Source organism: Lampris incognitus, chromosome 1, assembly GCF_029633865.1.
Source record: "Lampris incognitus isolate fLamInc1 chromosome 1, fLamInc1.hap2, whole genome shotgun sequence".
Taxonomy (NCBI): Eukaryota; Metazoa; Chordata; class Actinopteri; order Lampriformes; family Lampridae; genus Lampris; species Lampris incognitus.
The window spans coordinates 19,565,886-19,581,983 of NC_079211.1; the positions used below are offsets into that span (position 1 = coordinate 19,565,886).

At 41.0% G+C, this 16,098-nt stretch overlaps 1 protein-coding gene across 1 annotated transcript in view; it reads right to left on the reverse strand.

Annotated features, from left to right (window-relative positions):
- Positions 1-9,929: 9,929 nt before the first annotated feature.
- Positions 9,930-16,098, reverse strand: part of tspan17 (tetraspanin 17) — a 37,507-nt gene continuing 31,338 nt past the window's right edge. The window contains exons 5-8 of the mRNA XM_056288957.1: positions 14,930-15,055; positions 13,503-13,550; positions 10,257-10,373; positions 9,930-9,995 (exon numbers count right to left, since the gene is read on the reverse strand). Coding sequence (XP_056144932.1) covers positions 9,930-9,995; positions 10,257-10,373; positions 13,503-13,550; positions 14,930-15,055 — 357 coding nt within the window. The remainder of the gene's footprint in view (positions 9,996-10,256; positions 10,374-13,502; positions 13,551-14,929; positions 15,056-16,098) is intronic.

The window sequence follows — 16,098 nt, forward strand, 5'->3', positions numbered from 1 at the left end:
CAGAATAATTCAGCTGATAAACACAACCAACAGCCATATTGTTGGTCTTTATGCATGCTCATGCCTACATCTGTCGCCATCTTACATCTTACATCTGTGATTGCAACTATTCCCCAACCCTCTGTCAACAGTACACGTGGCCTTTGTAACTCTGGTTAATGATCAGGGAGTAATTTGCATATGAAACTGGTTATTAGCTGGGGTCGCTATGCAGCTATTGTTTATAAAGGTGGGGATACCTCTAGTCAGTTTAGACTGCAGGTGTCACTTAGATGAGTGGTGAAACATTTCTCTCGTTGTGTCCTGATGAACTGATTCAACTTTCTGTGAGCCGTTTTATTTATTTCTGGTTGCTGCTTTTCTTTTTTTGCATGACAGCTGGGAATAAAACTATTGTTTTGGTATTTTTGTTTTGTTTTGTTTTTTTGGGGGGGGGGTAAGGTCAGAAAAGTAAGTTCAGAGAAGTAACTATGTCGGCCATTGTGTGAGCCACCGCTCATCCTATTCGATCTGATCCAGAGCTGAGAGCTGTTTGGATGGGTTGTGGTTTGCTCCAAGTCTGTCCTCCAATGTAGATGGATTAATCTGTCAATGCCAAGTGTCAAGCTGCCCCCTCAGTGAGGTGTGGGCGGACTAGTGCTATGAGTTTAGGCTTTGGGCGATACCCCCCCTTTTTTTTGCCATCAATTGAAAAGTCCCCCTGATTTGATCATCGCTTCCTGGTGGCCACTAATGCTCATTCAATTACACCATCAGCCAGTAAGGTCCATTAGACCACAACACACCCTGCAGAGGCTGCAGCTCCCATGACATCATCTGACACTTCTGGTTTAACCAACATGTTTTAATGGGGGGAGGGGGGGGCAATCGCAATAGATGTATAGATCAGGTGTATCTCATATTAAGATACGGATCCTGCTCCCTTTCTTTCCGGTCTATAAATTAGATAAAGACGGATTATGTCTCCTTGCCCCTTGCGACTGAAAAAAACAAATAAGCCCATTTATTTTATAGAAAAGGTGTGTTTCATTTTCAAAACCTTTCCAGGAAACGTTTATCATTGCTGCCTTCGCCGTGTCCGTCTCCCTCCCTCTCTCTCTCTCTCTCTCTCTCTCTCTCTCTCTCTCTCTCTCTCTCTCTCTCTCTCTCTCTCTCTCTCTCTCTCTCTCTCTCTCTGTGTGTGTGGCTGCTCTGAATGTGTGGCTCATTCAACACACCAGATGATGAAAAGGCAGAGGGCTAAGCACTGTCATGTGATGGCTGTTTCCCCAAGTTCGCTGACGCATTTATGACGGCATACTATATTGAATGGGTGCCATTGAAATAGTTCGTCTGGGAGGGATCACTCTGCTCCACATACTTTGGAGGAAATTGATAACCTTCAAGAATAGGGGGGCTAATAACTTTATGTTCCTCCCTGCTGGTCCACATCAGGGCCTCTTTTCCACTGGCCATTAATATGTGTGAATTTTTCATGAACTATCATTATTTGTTCATATGGATGAATATGTCTCTGTTGTTATGGTGGGCTAACAGTTAGTATAGAATAGAATAGAATAGAATGAGAGGGAATAGAATAGAACAGAATGGGAAGGAATAGAATAGAATAAGAGGGAATAGAATAGAATAGAATAGAACAGAACAGAATGAGAGGGAATAGAATAGAATAGAACCTAATGAGAGGGAATAGAATAGAACAGAATGAGAGGGAATAGAATAGAACAGAATGAGAGGGAATAGAATAGAACAGAACATAATGAGAGGGAATAGAATAGAGTAGAACAGAATGAGAGGGAATAGAATAGAATAGAACAGAATGAGAGGGAATAGAACAGAATGAGAGGGAATAGAATAGAATAGAATAGAATAGAATAGAATAGAAAGGGGTTGAAGAGAAGAGAAGAGAGAAATGTATTTTTCTCAGGGGGAACTTCAGGTGTTGTTAATAATGATGATAACAACTGTGATAGTAAAGAATATAAGTAGAATATAAAGAAGAGCATATAGAAATTAAGGGAAAGTGTATCTGATAATATTTTAGTGTATGGTGAATACAGGTAAAGTGGGACACTTAATTTTCATCATCTTTATATTTATGTGTATATACTTCCATCACTAAAATCAACTCCAAGTTTATATTATGAGTGTCCTTATTATTATAAGTGTCCGTAGCTCTGACACTTCAGCCATTTGGATCATAATCTAAAACAATGCAACATGCAAAAATCATCAGGAAGTGTTCCACTTTACCTGTATTCACTCTACAGTTTGAGGTCTGAATGATTTAAGAGCCAGACGGATGTGGGCCCTAAGATACCGGGAGCTCTCCTTGTTTTGAAGGGCAAAGACCTTAAATCTTCACTCGGATGGTGAGGATTACAACTCATGTTTAAGAGGATGTGGTTGAGGAGCCATTATCCTTTCTCCTGCCCCTCTTTGTGAAGCTGATTGAATTCTTTCAGGTTTCGTAAGGATTCTTCCACATAATGATGTCGCCCTCTCCAGTTTAATTGGTCAGATAAAAAAAAAAAAAAAAAGACACCCATCCAACGTGTTTACTTTTAGGAAACTATGATAAAATGTCATCAGAAAAATCTGGCTTCATACATGCAAGTGAAAACAGATTCTGGGAAGCTTTAGTTTGTGGACTTCAATCTTCTTTTTTTTTAACTGATCACTTTCTATCTTTATGCATGCTCAATAATGCAGGTAAGGAAATCACAGGAAGTTGAATCAGTTCATCTGATTCAACTTCCTGTGACCACTTTCTAGCTTGCAAAATTGTGTACATAAATAAATGTGTAAATAAATAATGCAGCAGCACGGTGGCGCAGTGGTTAGCGTGGTCGCCTCACAGCAAGAAGGTCCTGGGTTTGAGCCCTGGGGTAGTCCAATCTTGGGGGTCGTCCCGGGTTATCCTCTGTGTGGAGTTTGCATGTTCTCCCCATGTCTGCGGTGGGTTTCCTCCGGGGGCTCCGGTTTCCTCCCACAGTCCAAAGACATGTAGGTCAGGTGAATCGGCCGTACTAAATAGTCCCTAGGTGTGAATGTGTGTGTGTGTGTGTGTGTGTGTGTGTGTGTGTGTGTGTGTGTGTGTGTGTGTGTGTGTGTGTGTGCGTGTGTGTGTGTGTGTGTGCCCTGTAATGGACTGGCGGCTTGTCCAGGGTGTCTCCCCGCCTCCCGCCCAATGACTGCTGGGATAGGCTCCAGCATCCCCGTGACCCTGAGAGCAGGATAAGCGGTTCGGATAATGGATGGATGGAACAAGTGATGGATGAGGCCCAATGTACTCATAAGCACAAGCGCAGTGAAAATCTTAGACAGAAATCTTCATGTTCGTCCTTTCACAGAGGTCATATTTTGAAGAAACTACCAGGCCCTCCGTTGAATAACACGGCGCTACACTGAGACGTCTTACTTCCAGTACTCAGACACGGCTGGCTGCTTCTCTGACTGTGCCTCAAGGTAACGTCTGTTTTGTGGTTTGTATGTCAGCCCAAGTTCCCACCGAGCCAAAAGGGAAATGTCAGTGCATTGCTTGTTAAAGGTAGAAACAAGGTTAAGGAAGACTATCCATGCACGTCAGGGACAGCGAGGACAGATGTGATATTGTGGCCTGTGGTTTCGAAGAACACACGAGAGGGAAGCGAAGCACGAACACGAGAAGGAAGCGGAGCATGCAAGAAAACCCTGTTCCCCCAAAAGAGCACGATGATAAGCAGCATTACCACTTGTGTTATTATGGGTAGACCTTCTTTTGCTCGCAGATAGCGCCAACGGGACAATGTGGAACGGCGGCATCCTGGTGGGGCCTTGGCAGGAGTACGATTACAGTCTTGCCATTAAAGTGGTGAACTTCATTCACAGAGGAAATGGAGTTGTACCTAGGGCCAGCATCACTGAGCTGCACCCCTTTGATAATATAAATGGTATTTTGAAGGGTAAAATGATATCACACTGATTGTCTACCGTGCATTGCATTTCCCGTACAGCAGTGTACTACCTATTGAATATGCACGCTGTGTGTGGTAGAGAGAACTTTAAATCAAAGCAGCTGCAGCCGTGAAAATGTTTTATGTGAATAAGAACATCGTCGAATATGTGAAATAACATTGTTCGTGCCTAAGGACAGTTACGTTTCCTTAAGTGAGCATTCACTGCAGTTTTCCCATGGCCAGAAATGAGAGATGAAGGTTCCCATTACATTCTCTTTGAAAGTTTTCTTCTGCAGAAATGCCACGACATAAAAGCCCATCTGGGCGTATTACCATGTGTCCTCCAAAACATTCTGCCGGTTTTGTGTCTGTTGCACGGTGCAGACTTTCCGTTTTGGGTTCAAGTATTATTATTAGTGTTATATATTATTTAATATTATTCATATATTCTCGGTAGTATTAAGACCAATTTATTAAATTAAGACTATATATGTATATAAAGGCTCAAACGACAGCGGTAACATCAGGTCTAGTCATGATGTTTTTGTCCAACAATGACTGAAATAACAAAAGACAAAAAATTAAAAAAAAAACACAACGATGTCAATTTAGCAACGTGATAATCTAGCACTGCGTTTTCTGTGGTTAAAAGAGTGACGTCATGACACGATTTGACCATAAGGTTTAGAGAGTAACAATTATTACCATTTGTCTCCCCCTACTGGCTGACTCACAAACTTTTGCTGTAATTTCAAGTTAAATCTCATTCCTTAATTCTTTAGATTACTTCTAACATCCCTAGCGCCCCATGAGTAGGAAACTTTGCCTGCAACAACACTTTTAAACGCCTAAGAGAAAAATACTGGATTTTTTTTTTTCATAAATCCTTTATTTCAATATATGAAAGGAGCATTTTTTCAACATAATAAACAGTGTAAGAGACCATGTCCACAATTATTTTGACACTTCTTCACAAGACTACCCTTTTAAAACAGGCAGGTCTAAGTAAAAAAAAAAAAAAAAGGAAGAGAAGAATGACTGATAAGTGCAATGTTTCCTACATTCTGCTGCAATCCTGGATGAGAGCTGAAAACAGGATACAACAGTGAGTAAAAAGCTAACATCGTTCAGCTTAGAAGACAAATATGGCTCCAAACATTGCACGGACAAATATATCAGAACTGAGTCCATATCTTTTGTGAGCAATGCAGTTAGTTTAATGTCAGTTTCACAGGTCACCCCCATTTTAAGTAAAAAAAAAAAAACTTAATGAGAAATGAAGAAAGCACGCAAAAAAGAGCGACATTCACTCATATGAAACCAGACTTGTGTCTCAGTCTGCAGTGGCACGGGCTGTCATGAAATGCTGGTAATAGCCTTTGTAATGCTTGTGCCACAAACAAGCCAATTACGGGGATTGGCTCTGGCTAAAGCCAACTCTGATGTGAATAAAGTTGGCTCACAATGAGGTAGCCATGGAAATGTCTTACAAAATGCTAAGCTGAGAGAAGCAAGAACAAATATGCCTTGCTATTTTAGCAGAGCTGCAAAATAAGTTTTCAAACCACAGAAGAGATTAACAATGTCACCACAACAGTCATCCTTTTGTAACATATTGGGGAAAAAAAAAAGTTCAGTCAACTTGTATGAAACATCAACCAGGTAAAAAAATGAATCCTAAATGCACACGTTCAGAAACAACATAAACATGTCATGTCTATATAACGGATTATCAAAACCTCTCGGGGCAGATGGGGCGATACAGGAGACTGAGATACTGCCCACGGTGCTTACAATTTTTGAACGGAGATGAACACATAGACGTCTTTTTTTTTTTTTTTTTTTTGGCGGCTCCCGATGGTTAAAATGTATGTGTATAATTTGACATGTAGGTCCGTACACATATTTAATGGAGAAAAAACAGAAAAGACCAAGCCCATAATGGAATGCTCATCTGCTTCCACGCTCACCAAAAAAACATCCATTAAAAAATAAAAGTAAAAATCAGAATAATCATCTCATGAGAAAAAAAACGCCCATTTTTTCACATTCCTTATTTTCACATCAATTGTGCATTGTGCTGCATAAGAGTGGAGAGAACAGTTAAGTAGGGGTGGAGGAATAGGTCCATAGGTTTATAGACATGTACATTCATGGTATGCATAAGGCTTCTCCTTTGGAATGACTTAACTGTCCGCAGGGAAGACAGAACTCAAGGTGGCATTTCGTCTTGCAAGGCCTTTATGATAAAAGGCAAAACATAATCGGCAACAATCTCTTTCGCCGCCTTCCCCTAGATAAAAACGATACAAAACAGATTTTTTTTTTGTAGCAATAATAAGTAACCATTGTAAAGACTGCCACACCGCCCGCTATTGTGGCGTTAATGCCAAGGTAACTGCCTGGCCTTTCTCATATCCAGACAAGATCATGGCTGCGGAGTGAAGAGCAAAGTACATTTTATTGAAGTCTGAGGTCTGTAATGCAGCAATAACTTAATACACACCGGATACCACTGGCCTCTCCCATCTTCCCTCAGCCATGCCCACTTAATCGCTCACGGAGGCTTTTCATTTTATAATGGAAAAAAAATCTTGCATGCATAAGTAAAACTTAACGGGGAGGGGACATCTTTTAAGACCCTGAGAAAATAAACTTCTAATTAAGGCAATAAAAACAAAAACCAAAAAAAAAAAAAAAACCCAAGCCAGGTATTCCAACCAGCTTTAAGGAAGACCAGGGTACAAGTGGTAGAGAAGAAGAAAAAAAGAATAAAGATCCTCTATATTTTCAACAGACGGTATGATTTACCGGTCGAACTGACACTCAAAGCAGCCCTGTGTAAATTCAGTGTATTGGTGAAATATGCATGCCGCAGTTGCCCTCCTGCAGATTTTCACATCCACCCCAGAATACACAAGAGTCTGGGCAGCTGGCTGTCTGGGTCGAGTGAGAACTCACAAGTATCCTGCATTTTCCTCCACAAGGGGAACGCATCTGTTCTAGCCGATAATAAGATAGGAAATATGTTTGTACCCATAGATCACACTGAAGCGTCGAGATGATAAATTCTCGAAAACTCTTTCATTTCGGGTTGGAAAGGTTACAGTGAGGATAATACACGTGTTAGAACCACTGGACTGGTGCGCTGAGCATGTATAGCCACATTAAAATGAATCCCGTCTTAACCCATTTTCTGCTTGAGCTTTGCGAGGTGTGTGAAAACATTTGGTTGGTGAATGAAAGTTGCCATGGAAATCCAAGTTGTAATAACAATAACTGACGGGCCACAATTTGTTTGTTTCCTCTTTAAAATGAATGTTAAAGCCATGGAATCTTTGAAATGAATGTATTGTAGCCCAACAGCGATGCTGGCATTATAAAAAAAATAACCCACCATCTTATTACTACAGCCATAGAAATGCAAATTAAATGCTGATTTCAAGTGTGAGTAGGCCTTCTTCTACACCAGCTCCTAGATAACTCCAGGCCAACTTTTTTTTTTTTTTTAGTTTTAATACACATACACAGTCCTGCATACTCCACTAGAGGAGGAGGCCTTGGGAGGGCAGATGGTCTGACCACATCCAGACACCACCACTCCTGCTTTCCTCTGCATGGCCTGCATAGGCCAGAAAAACCAACAAGCCGACCACAAAGATTCAGAGGGAAGATGTGAAAATAGTACAGAAATGTGTACAACATGCCACTCAAACCCAACCTATAGGTGCAAATGGCGGGGCTGCGTACTTGTGGTGTACAGCTCACTAGCCATTCTTCCAGCTTGTCAGCCTACTTTGTGTGTCTGAGTACTGCTCCAATCTCAAACAACTTTAGTGGTTACATGCAGTCACTAATGTACAAATCATAAAGTTAAACAGGCCACGACAGCTGATCTTAAGAGGGACAACATACTACTGGGATTCTTGGTCCAAAGTCAAAGGGGCAAGGGGTACACTTCTTGCCATTTCAAATTAAATGGGATTCTGAAAATCTGAGTGCTGTGTATGATAATGAACAATGTTGGGCAAAATTAACTGGGAAGTACAAAGTGTAAAATGTTTCTTTCGTATAGACAAGTAGAATGATGCCCCAGCCTACTTTGTATGTATGTTGATAGTAACAAGGTGGCAATATATTTCCTATCTCGTCATTGGTAAGCATCATTAGCCTAGTTACTGAATTAAATATCAATCTAGTCAAATTTAAAGCAGCATTCATGTTAGATTAAGATTGCTGTTATTATAAAAAGGTTAGCATGAATTTACTATGTCATCTATTTACAAATGTTTAAAACCAGTCCAAACTAAAGATGGACAATTCAAACACAAAACTAACGAAAAAAGCATTATTGTGACATTTATCATTTCATTTGTTATTTGCTGTAATCGGGCCCTTGTTACATAATGGGAAACAGTATTGACATTTGGATTGTAGATAGTAAGAAATGGCTTGCCAAGATTATTGGAAATTCTAATGGAAACCAAACACTAGCAGCTAGATAAATGTTACTTGCAAATTTGTTTTGTTGCTAGCTGACAGCATTTAATTTTTTGATTTGGCTTTGTAACAACACTAACAATCAATTTAGTGGTTGAGGAGTGAATGGAAAAATGTGTTCCTGTTATGTGGCAAAGACCCAGTGAAATAACACCAAAACTGAAAATGGCACAGCAACACTAAAAGGACAGGAAAGAGATTTAAAAAAAAAACTTCAACTGGCTTATCCTCTTTACTTCTTTGCACGGTGGAAAAAATAAAAGCATAAAACCATACTTTGTAACATAGGTCAAGTGAAAAGGTGTTGAACCAGCAATCCCACGTGCTTCAGGGATGCTCAGAGATATACAACAATCTTAAGGATGAAACTCTTTCCCATATGTACTGTTTAGCAACTCTTCTGAACAGGCCAGCCCACACATACACCACCATGTATATTGGCCAACAATAGAGCAAGAGACAGAACAATCATAATGGAAAGATAGGATCCCCTTTGAATCTTTATCAACACTTCACTTGAAAAGTTGACCCATCAAAGACTAACAATCCATTAAGGATTATTAAAACTGTGCGAAAAAAATAGACATTTTTTAATCTGCTTCATATCAGGCTGAGCAACACATATGGTTGGCCACAACCTACATTGCTCCACATTGGCACCTGTGCCCAGATGGCACCGTTTTTACATTTATGGATTGGGAATTTTAATACCTACCCCTGACTAAATGCTTGGGCATTGCCCTCTTGACCAGCCAGTGTTCAGTTTTTCAGTGGTCATAAAAAGCTCTGATGGAGAAAACGACACCCATAGGAAAGAGAAAGTTAATCTGCTCGCCAGCCTCCCATTCTCCACAGCAGGAAGTGCAGACGCAAGGGAGAGTATTTCACGACCTAGCCTTGCTGGCATTTTTTGGAAGGATGTTATGCTCGAACCCTCGCTGAGAGGACGTAGGCTGCGTGATACGCAAACAACCACTTTGGAGTTAACCTCTCCTTATCCTACCTATTCTTTTTGTCCAACTCCTCCCCAACTGTCGTCCGAGGCTTCCTTCCTCCCTGTTGTTGGGAGTCCTATGCAACAGCGTCCTGTAAATAAACTTGTCCAAAGGATGAAAGATTAAAAAAAAAAGATATCAAAAGAAAATACAAAGAATCCAACTGTGGAACAAGCAGAGACACGCAGCCACCAGGGTCCCGTGTGCGGGAGTAAATCCCCAGTACAATGGTAAACAAGGCTTTGTGTTGATTGAGTTAGTGTTGTTTTTCTTTCATATCCTCTGCAAGAGTCACTCATAAACATGAACGTAAACTTGTGTGTTTGCACGTTTGTAGGTATGTGTAGTTGTGTTTGTATAATCATGCTGCCCACTGGGACTGAGTTCTGTGTTCTCAGCTCTCGGTCCTTAGATAAGTGGGAGCTGTTCTGTCCTGAGCTGTCACAGGCAGGGTCCAAGGAGGGGCTTCCTGAAGTCACCCCAACCCTGGCGGATGGCGTCACCAGTTGGCTTTGACAGCTTTGACATCACTAACCAGGTTCTGAGCAAGGCAGATCCCAAATATCTGCACAGGAAAACACAGGACGTGAGGTCAAGTGATAGTCACAGGAAATGAGATCACAGTTAAAAACATTCCTGTTGAGGGAGGGAATGCATGTGATCAAACCATAGCCAATTGATTGCATGGTATACATGATGAGACTTCTCACCAGCAGATGGCAGTAATGATCTGAAACCGCCACACATACTGCTGGCGTCAACTCAGGACCTATAATCTCAATGTGAATGCATAGAAATTATATAAACCCCGAGTTTGACTCCTTACCTGTAAAAGTGCAACACCAACAAAGATTCCAGCTACAACAATCAGGTTATCCTGAAGCCACTTCTCAAACTGTCCAACACAACCCTTGGTGTAGATATGTTTCTGTTGCTCCAATTCCTTTTCATAATGAAAAACAAACAAATGGGAAATTTTAAACAGAAGAAAGACAAATGTAACTTTTTCAAAACCTCATTAACTAATTATCAGGAGGGGCACTTGCATGAGTCAAACCAAATGCCCGAGTCTTGATCTACAGAAAAAGCTGGTGCATCCCCTTTGGAATAGGACTGTCTTCAGTCCTGTCTCTTCTAACCATAGGAGGAGGGAATGAGGTTAGCCAACAACACAGCAGTATTTAAATGTTTGAGAGAATAGAATATGTTTACATGAAACCAATAAAATTTGATTTAGGTGAATGATCAAATTAAGAGGATAGCGTTATTAAGGTGTCTACATGTGCTTATAATTATGTGGTCTCTTCAATAATTTGAGTTCAGAGCTGCGCGAGTTTACAAGACTCGCTGAATAGTCGACTTGTGGAACGGGAGTTGCGTTGTGTCCGACCACACTTCCTACACTGTGTTCCATATTACACTCCATTTTATTGCACATGAATGTACAATGTGTTAGTCACGGTCTAGAAACGCAGTGCTGGGTCTCCCTATTTGTATAACATTTCACCCGAATGATGTCACCTTAACAACCTCCAACTTTATAATTTTCTACTTTAATCCCCACCCCAACCCCAGCCCTAACCCTAACCTGAACCCAACCTTAACCCGTATGTTAATCTAATGTTAACCCCTGGACGAAATGGTGTCCCGTTGTTACTACCATGTTGTCCTTTTGTTTATCATTTCTGGGTCAGATACTGGTAGCGGAAATCCCTAACTTTTTGGTCCATATGCACAATCAATTCTCCAAAAGAACTCTGCTTAAGGTAGAAAAAAAAAGAAAGTACAATACATTGAATGACTGAATATCTAGCTTTGTTAATTTCATTATGCTTGCGTTGATTTAAACTTCGATTTGATTAAAATAGCTCGATTAAGATGTTTACATGGCAGTTGCGATAGTCCAGTTATTGCCTTAATCTGATTTTCAATTTGCATGTAAACAGTGATTGATACTGAGGCAGGACCTTGTCATGGTTGACTAGAAGAACAGAGGATGTTGTGTTCTGCCAGATTAAACTGATGACCCTGTTTACACATGACATTTGGATGCATCTTGGCTGATCTGACCACAAGTGGACAGCTCTAAGTATGTCAGTTCACACCTGGCATTAGAATGCATCTCCACATGCGTCTTCGAGTGACCATTTGTGATCGAATCGCAATTCCCTGCTGTATATGCAAATAAACACATACGTCATGTCTGTTTGCAAAGACCAAATGCGTTGTTTTTAACTGGTGAGAGATAGCAATGCACTTCCTGTGCAGCATATTGTTGTGGCTTCTTGTTGTTTCGTACTTTAATGGTCTTTTCAGGAGAGCGATTGACACACCTAAATAATTCAGTTTCAATGAAAGGCGAGTGGGTGGGAGGCGTGGGCAATCGGTCAGGCGGAAGTCCTCATTGTCAGGTGAAAAGAGGCTGGCGACTCCACATGTAACAGAGGAGACACGTAGTAGTCTGCAGCCCTCCCCGGACTGGCAGAGGGGATGGAGCAGTGACCGGGATGGATCGGTAGAGTGGGGTAATTGGCTGGATACAATTTGGGAGGAAAAAAAAAGGGGGGGGGGATAATATGATGCCACTGGCATGCGAACGAGTATGTACTTCTACTTACACAGAGGATATCAGTTGAGTAGGTGGTCCTTCAATGTGGCCCAGGACACATTCGCATATACACTGCTAAAAGAATGTGGCCAAATGCAACCCAGACCACCTCCAAATGTGGTCCAAGCGATCGGATCTCAATGCTTCCCCAATGCGTCTTGGGTGCTTTCGCACCTGTACTTAGAACTGTCCACTAGTGATCAGATCACCTCCGACGCATGTTAATGCCAGGTGTAAACAGGGCCTTATAGCCACCAATGACACTATGAGGTAGCAAGAATGGGTGCAGAGAAAGAGCTTTCCACAATGCCCTCTTTGTTAATCTGAGTGACAACCCCACCAAAGAAAACATTTGTTCTTTCATAAAACCCAAGGAGCCAAATCTCAACCAATGGGAGGTCACAGGAGTCCCCTGGTAGCCAATGAGATGGCAGGAAGCCGTGCGTTGTTCTGACCATGAACTTCCCCTGAAGCGGTTTCAGCCCCTCTGCCTTTGTTCTTCTGCCACCCTCCCCATATCCCCTGCTATTCCTCTTTCCCATCCTGCTCCAACCCTCCATAAACAATCTGCACAGGAACTGATTGGGCTTCACCGTAGTAAATGTCCCTGGCCAGCACACTGGCAACAGAGCACACATAGAAAATAAAATCATATAAAGTCAGTGGCAGGTGGTTCACTGTACTGCAACGCGCCTAGCAACAGCACTCTCTCACTGCAGTGCAATGAGTTGTAAACACCACACCCACACACAGAGGAAAAGGCAGCGGACAAGCATAACCCACCAAGTTGCCAATTACAGAGTGTAGTAAGGCTGTTCTCTGGGCTATAACTGGAGCTTAATTATCCCTGTTAGAAGAACAATCTGTTATTAAGGCAAGAAAGTATAGGAGTACATCTGCTATTTAACCCTGTACAATCTCTTGTTCCGCTTGATGACTGTGTCTAACTATACATGTTTGTTTCTGAACAACATGGAAATGGTTTAGAAGAGCCCTATTATAGGAGTTCAAATTCTATGTTGTTTTTTGGACATAAATTGCATGTTAAAACAAGAACATTACACATTAGAATTCAATTTGTCCTTTTTGGCACTCTGCCTGTGACAACTGCTTAAATAATTTTAATCGGGAAGGCTTGCAGCATTTAAATTAAAGCAGCTTCTGAAATGCCTCCACTTAGCAGCTTTGCATCATTTTAATCAGGAAGGTTGGCACTGTCTCCAAGCCATGGCCAAATATCATGACTGCAGGTGTGAACATATTCTTCAAATTCCTTGAAGGTGTTGTATTATTTAAATTTATTCCAAAAAATGTAGTGGAGGGACACAAATTCCTATCCAGAGCCACAGTGCATTTATAAGCAAATTCCCTATAGGATTATAGTGACCTTTAAAAAGTAAAGAAAAGGCATGCAGACCTCATAAACAGACCAGAGGTAATGGAGGCATGTTGAAAGATACTAACCACTTTAAGTCGAACGTCATAGCCACATTGTGTGTTGATAACGTCCTCCTGTAGGGAACAGCACAAAAGTGCAAGATGTCAATGTTTCAACCACTGCAAATAATGTAACAGGGCTTCACTATGCATCACTTTGTCATCACCCAACAATGAGATCAGCTAACCTGTGACATTTACTGTCCACTATGCACAAATGTAGAATATGACATACACTGCGGCTGCCTGAATAGGTTAAAGTTAGAGACCACATCAAAACATTATGATGAAGTTGAGAATAGGTATTTTTTTTTAGATGACTGAGAGAACAAAATCATTTTTTTGCTTCTTTTAATAACATTTTGGCCATTTCAGCAGCAGAAAAGAGGGCTGTCTGAACGATGCTTAAAAAATAAAAAAATAAAAAAATAAGCATTGCGATATTCTTGTTTTTTTAAGATATATTTAAGATACTGGCCCTGTGATGGCCTGGCGGCCTGTCCAGGGTGTCTCCCCGCCCGCCGCCCAATGACTGCTGGGATAGGCTCCAGCATCCCCACGACCCCAATTGGGATAAGCGGCTTGGATAATGGATTGGATTTAAGATACTGCAATTTTTAAGAATAAAAAGGAGTTACATGATTTCATCAGGTATATGCAGCTTTTAAATTTCAAAGTTCCATCTGCAAAGAATTTATCACTCTAGCAATGATTCGATTTTAGGGGAGAAATAAGGCTGTTGTCCAACAAATCACTAAGCCAGACTAAAATATATTATTTGTCACGTGTTAAAATATTTTTCTTCAAGAGTGGTCATAAAAAGGCAGACCAAGCTGAAAAAACATGTTTTTATATTACTGATAAGCCAACATCATTTGATTTGAGTGGAGAAATAAAAATCACGATGTGTACGATTATACATTATAATAAGATTATATGTTAGGGCATACTTCTGCCATTGCCCTTGACCAAGACGCTGCAAGGTGGCTGCCCTTTGCTCCCAAGTAGTTAGGACGGGTCCAATGCAGAGGACAAATTTCCACATGATTAATAAAGTATAATTTAACATAATTAAATACACAGTACTACTATCCAACCGAATTCGGAAAATCTTGTTTTCATCCATCATTCATAATTCTCATTCATGAATTTCATTCATAATCCATAATCATAATCATGATGATCATAATAATCTCAGTGGGCTTTCTCCGGGTGCTCCAGTTTCCCCCACCATCAAAAAGACATGCATTTTAGGGTTAATACCCTTGTCTGTGCCCCTGACTGAGGCATGGCAAGACGAACTGGAGTTGGTCCCCGGGCGCTGCATGGCAGCTGCCCACTGCTCCTAGCTACAAAACTAGGATAGGTTAAATGCAGAGAGGAATTTCCCCACGGGGATTAATATAGTATATTAAAATCAAAAAAGAAAAAAAAAAGTGTTTTGGATGTCTCACAGCAGGGTCTTTCACACAGCAGGAGAAGGGAACTCCACAACGCTCCCTGCTGGGGTTTAACTCTGTGCAGTTGAAGTAGATGTTCAAGTTCCAGTCGTTAGGCCCATGAGCTCCACAGCATGACCACTGTGCAGAAAAGAAACGTAGAAATTAAATAAACTCCTATTAGCAGTGGAAAGAGTTCCTTCCTCTAATCTGGTCTCAAATCAGCTCTTCCAAGCCGGCTCAGGTCAGCTTGAATGATCAGCCAACCTGCTGTAGCAGGTTTGAGCCACAAGTGGTGAGATAACAACAGATTAACAGCCGTTACGTCACAGCAGAGCACAGTGATTACACACCTGAGCCAACTATCTAAATTGGTTTCATTCAGATAACTGGATAATCGTTTTAATTCATTATAATCATATTATTCATGAGATTTACTCCACGACGACCATGTTCATTCATACCCAGATATATTTAGGAATACAGACCCAGTCTGGAAATTAACATGAATATAATTTATTTAGAGGCCCATGAATAATCTTGTGTTGGTTGTTTTGCAACAATCTTGATTGTGTTTTGTTATCTAATGAATCCTCTCAGATTGTCAGTTTTCTAGCGCTTTCCTCATCACCAAAAAAAAACAAAACAAACACATAGGGGTTTTTCCATGGCAAAGCAGAACAGTTCTGAGTACGGAAAGAGCCATTCCAATCACATTTCCATTAATGTTTAATCTGGAATGGTTCCAAACTGTGCACAGTCCTGGACTGCCGGCACTGTTTGGTAACCTAGCTCAATGCAGTCGGATTGTGCTGGTGGAAAGCCCTAATGACAGTGGTATTCAATGATTTGCTTTACATTCATGTGACATCCAGTGATGCCCCAATCTGATACGGTGTTGATTTCTAACTACGACATCATTACCGATTCTACAGCATGTACTGAAATCACAACAAGCAGGCGTTTGTCTTTTTCAATCAGAAAACAAAATAAAAATGTCTGAATTTGTGTCATAGTCAAGTGGGTAGACGCTGGCGTTGATCGACATCTGGACCGACAGCAGTTGTTAGCGTCATTTAAGTTTCTCTATGGCATTTCCTAGTCAAGATTTCAACTCCAATGCTAATGGAAATACAAACAATTACCATGCACACAATTCTTTGTTGGCACGTGGCCTCATTATG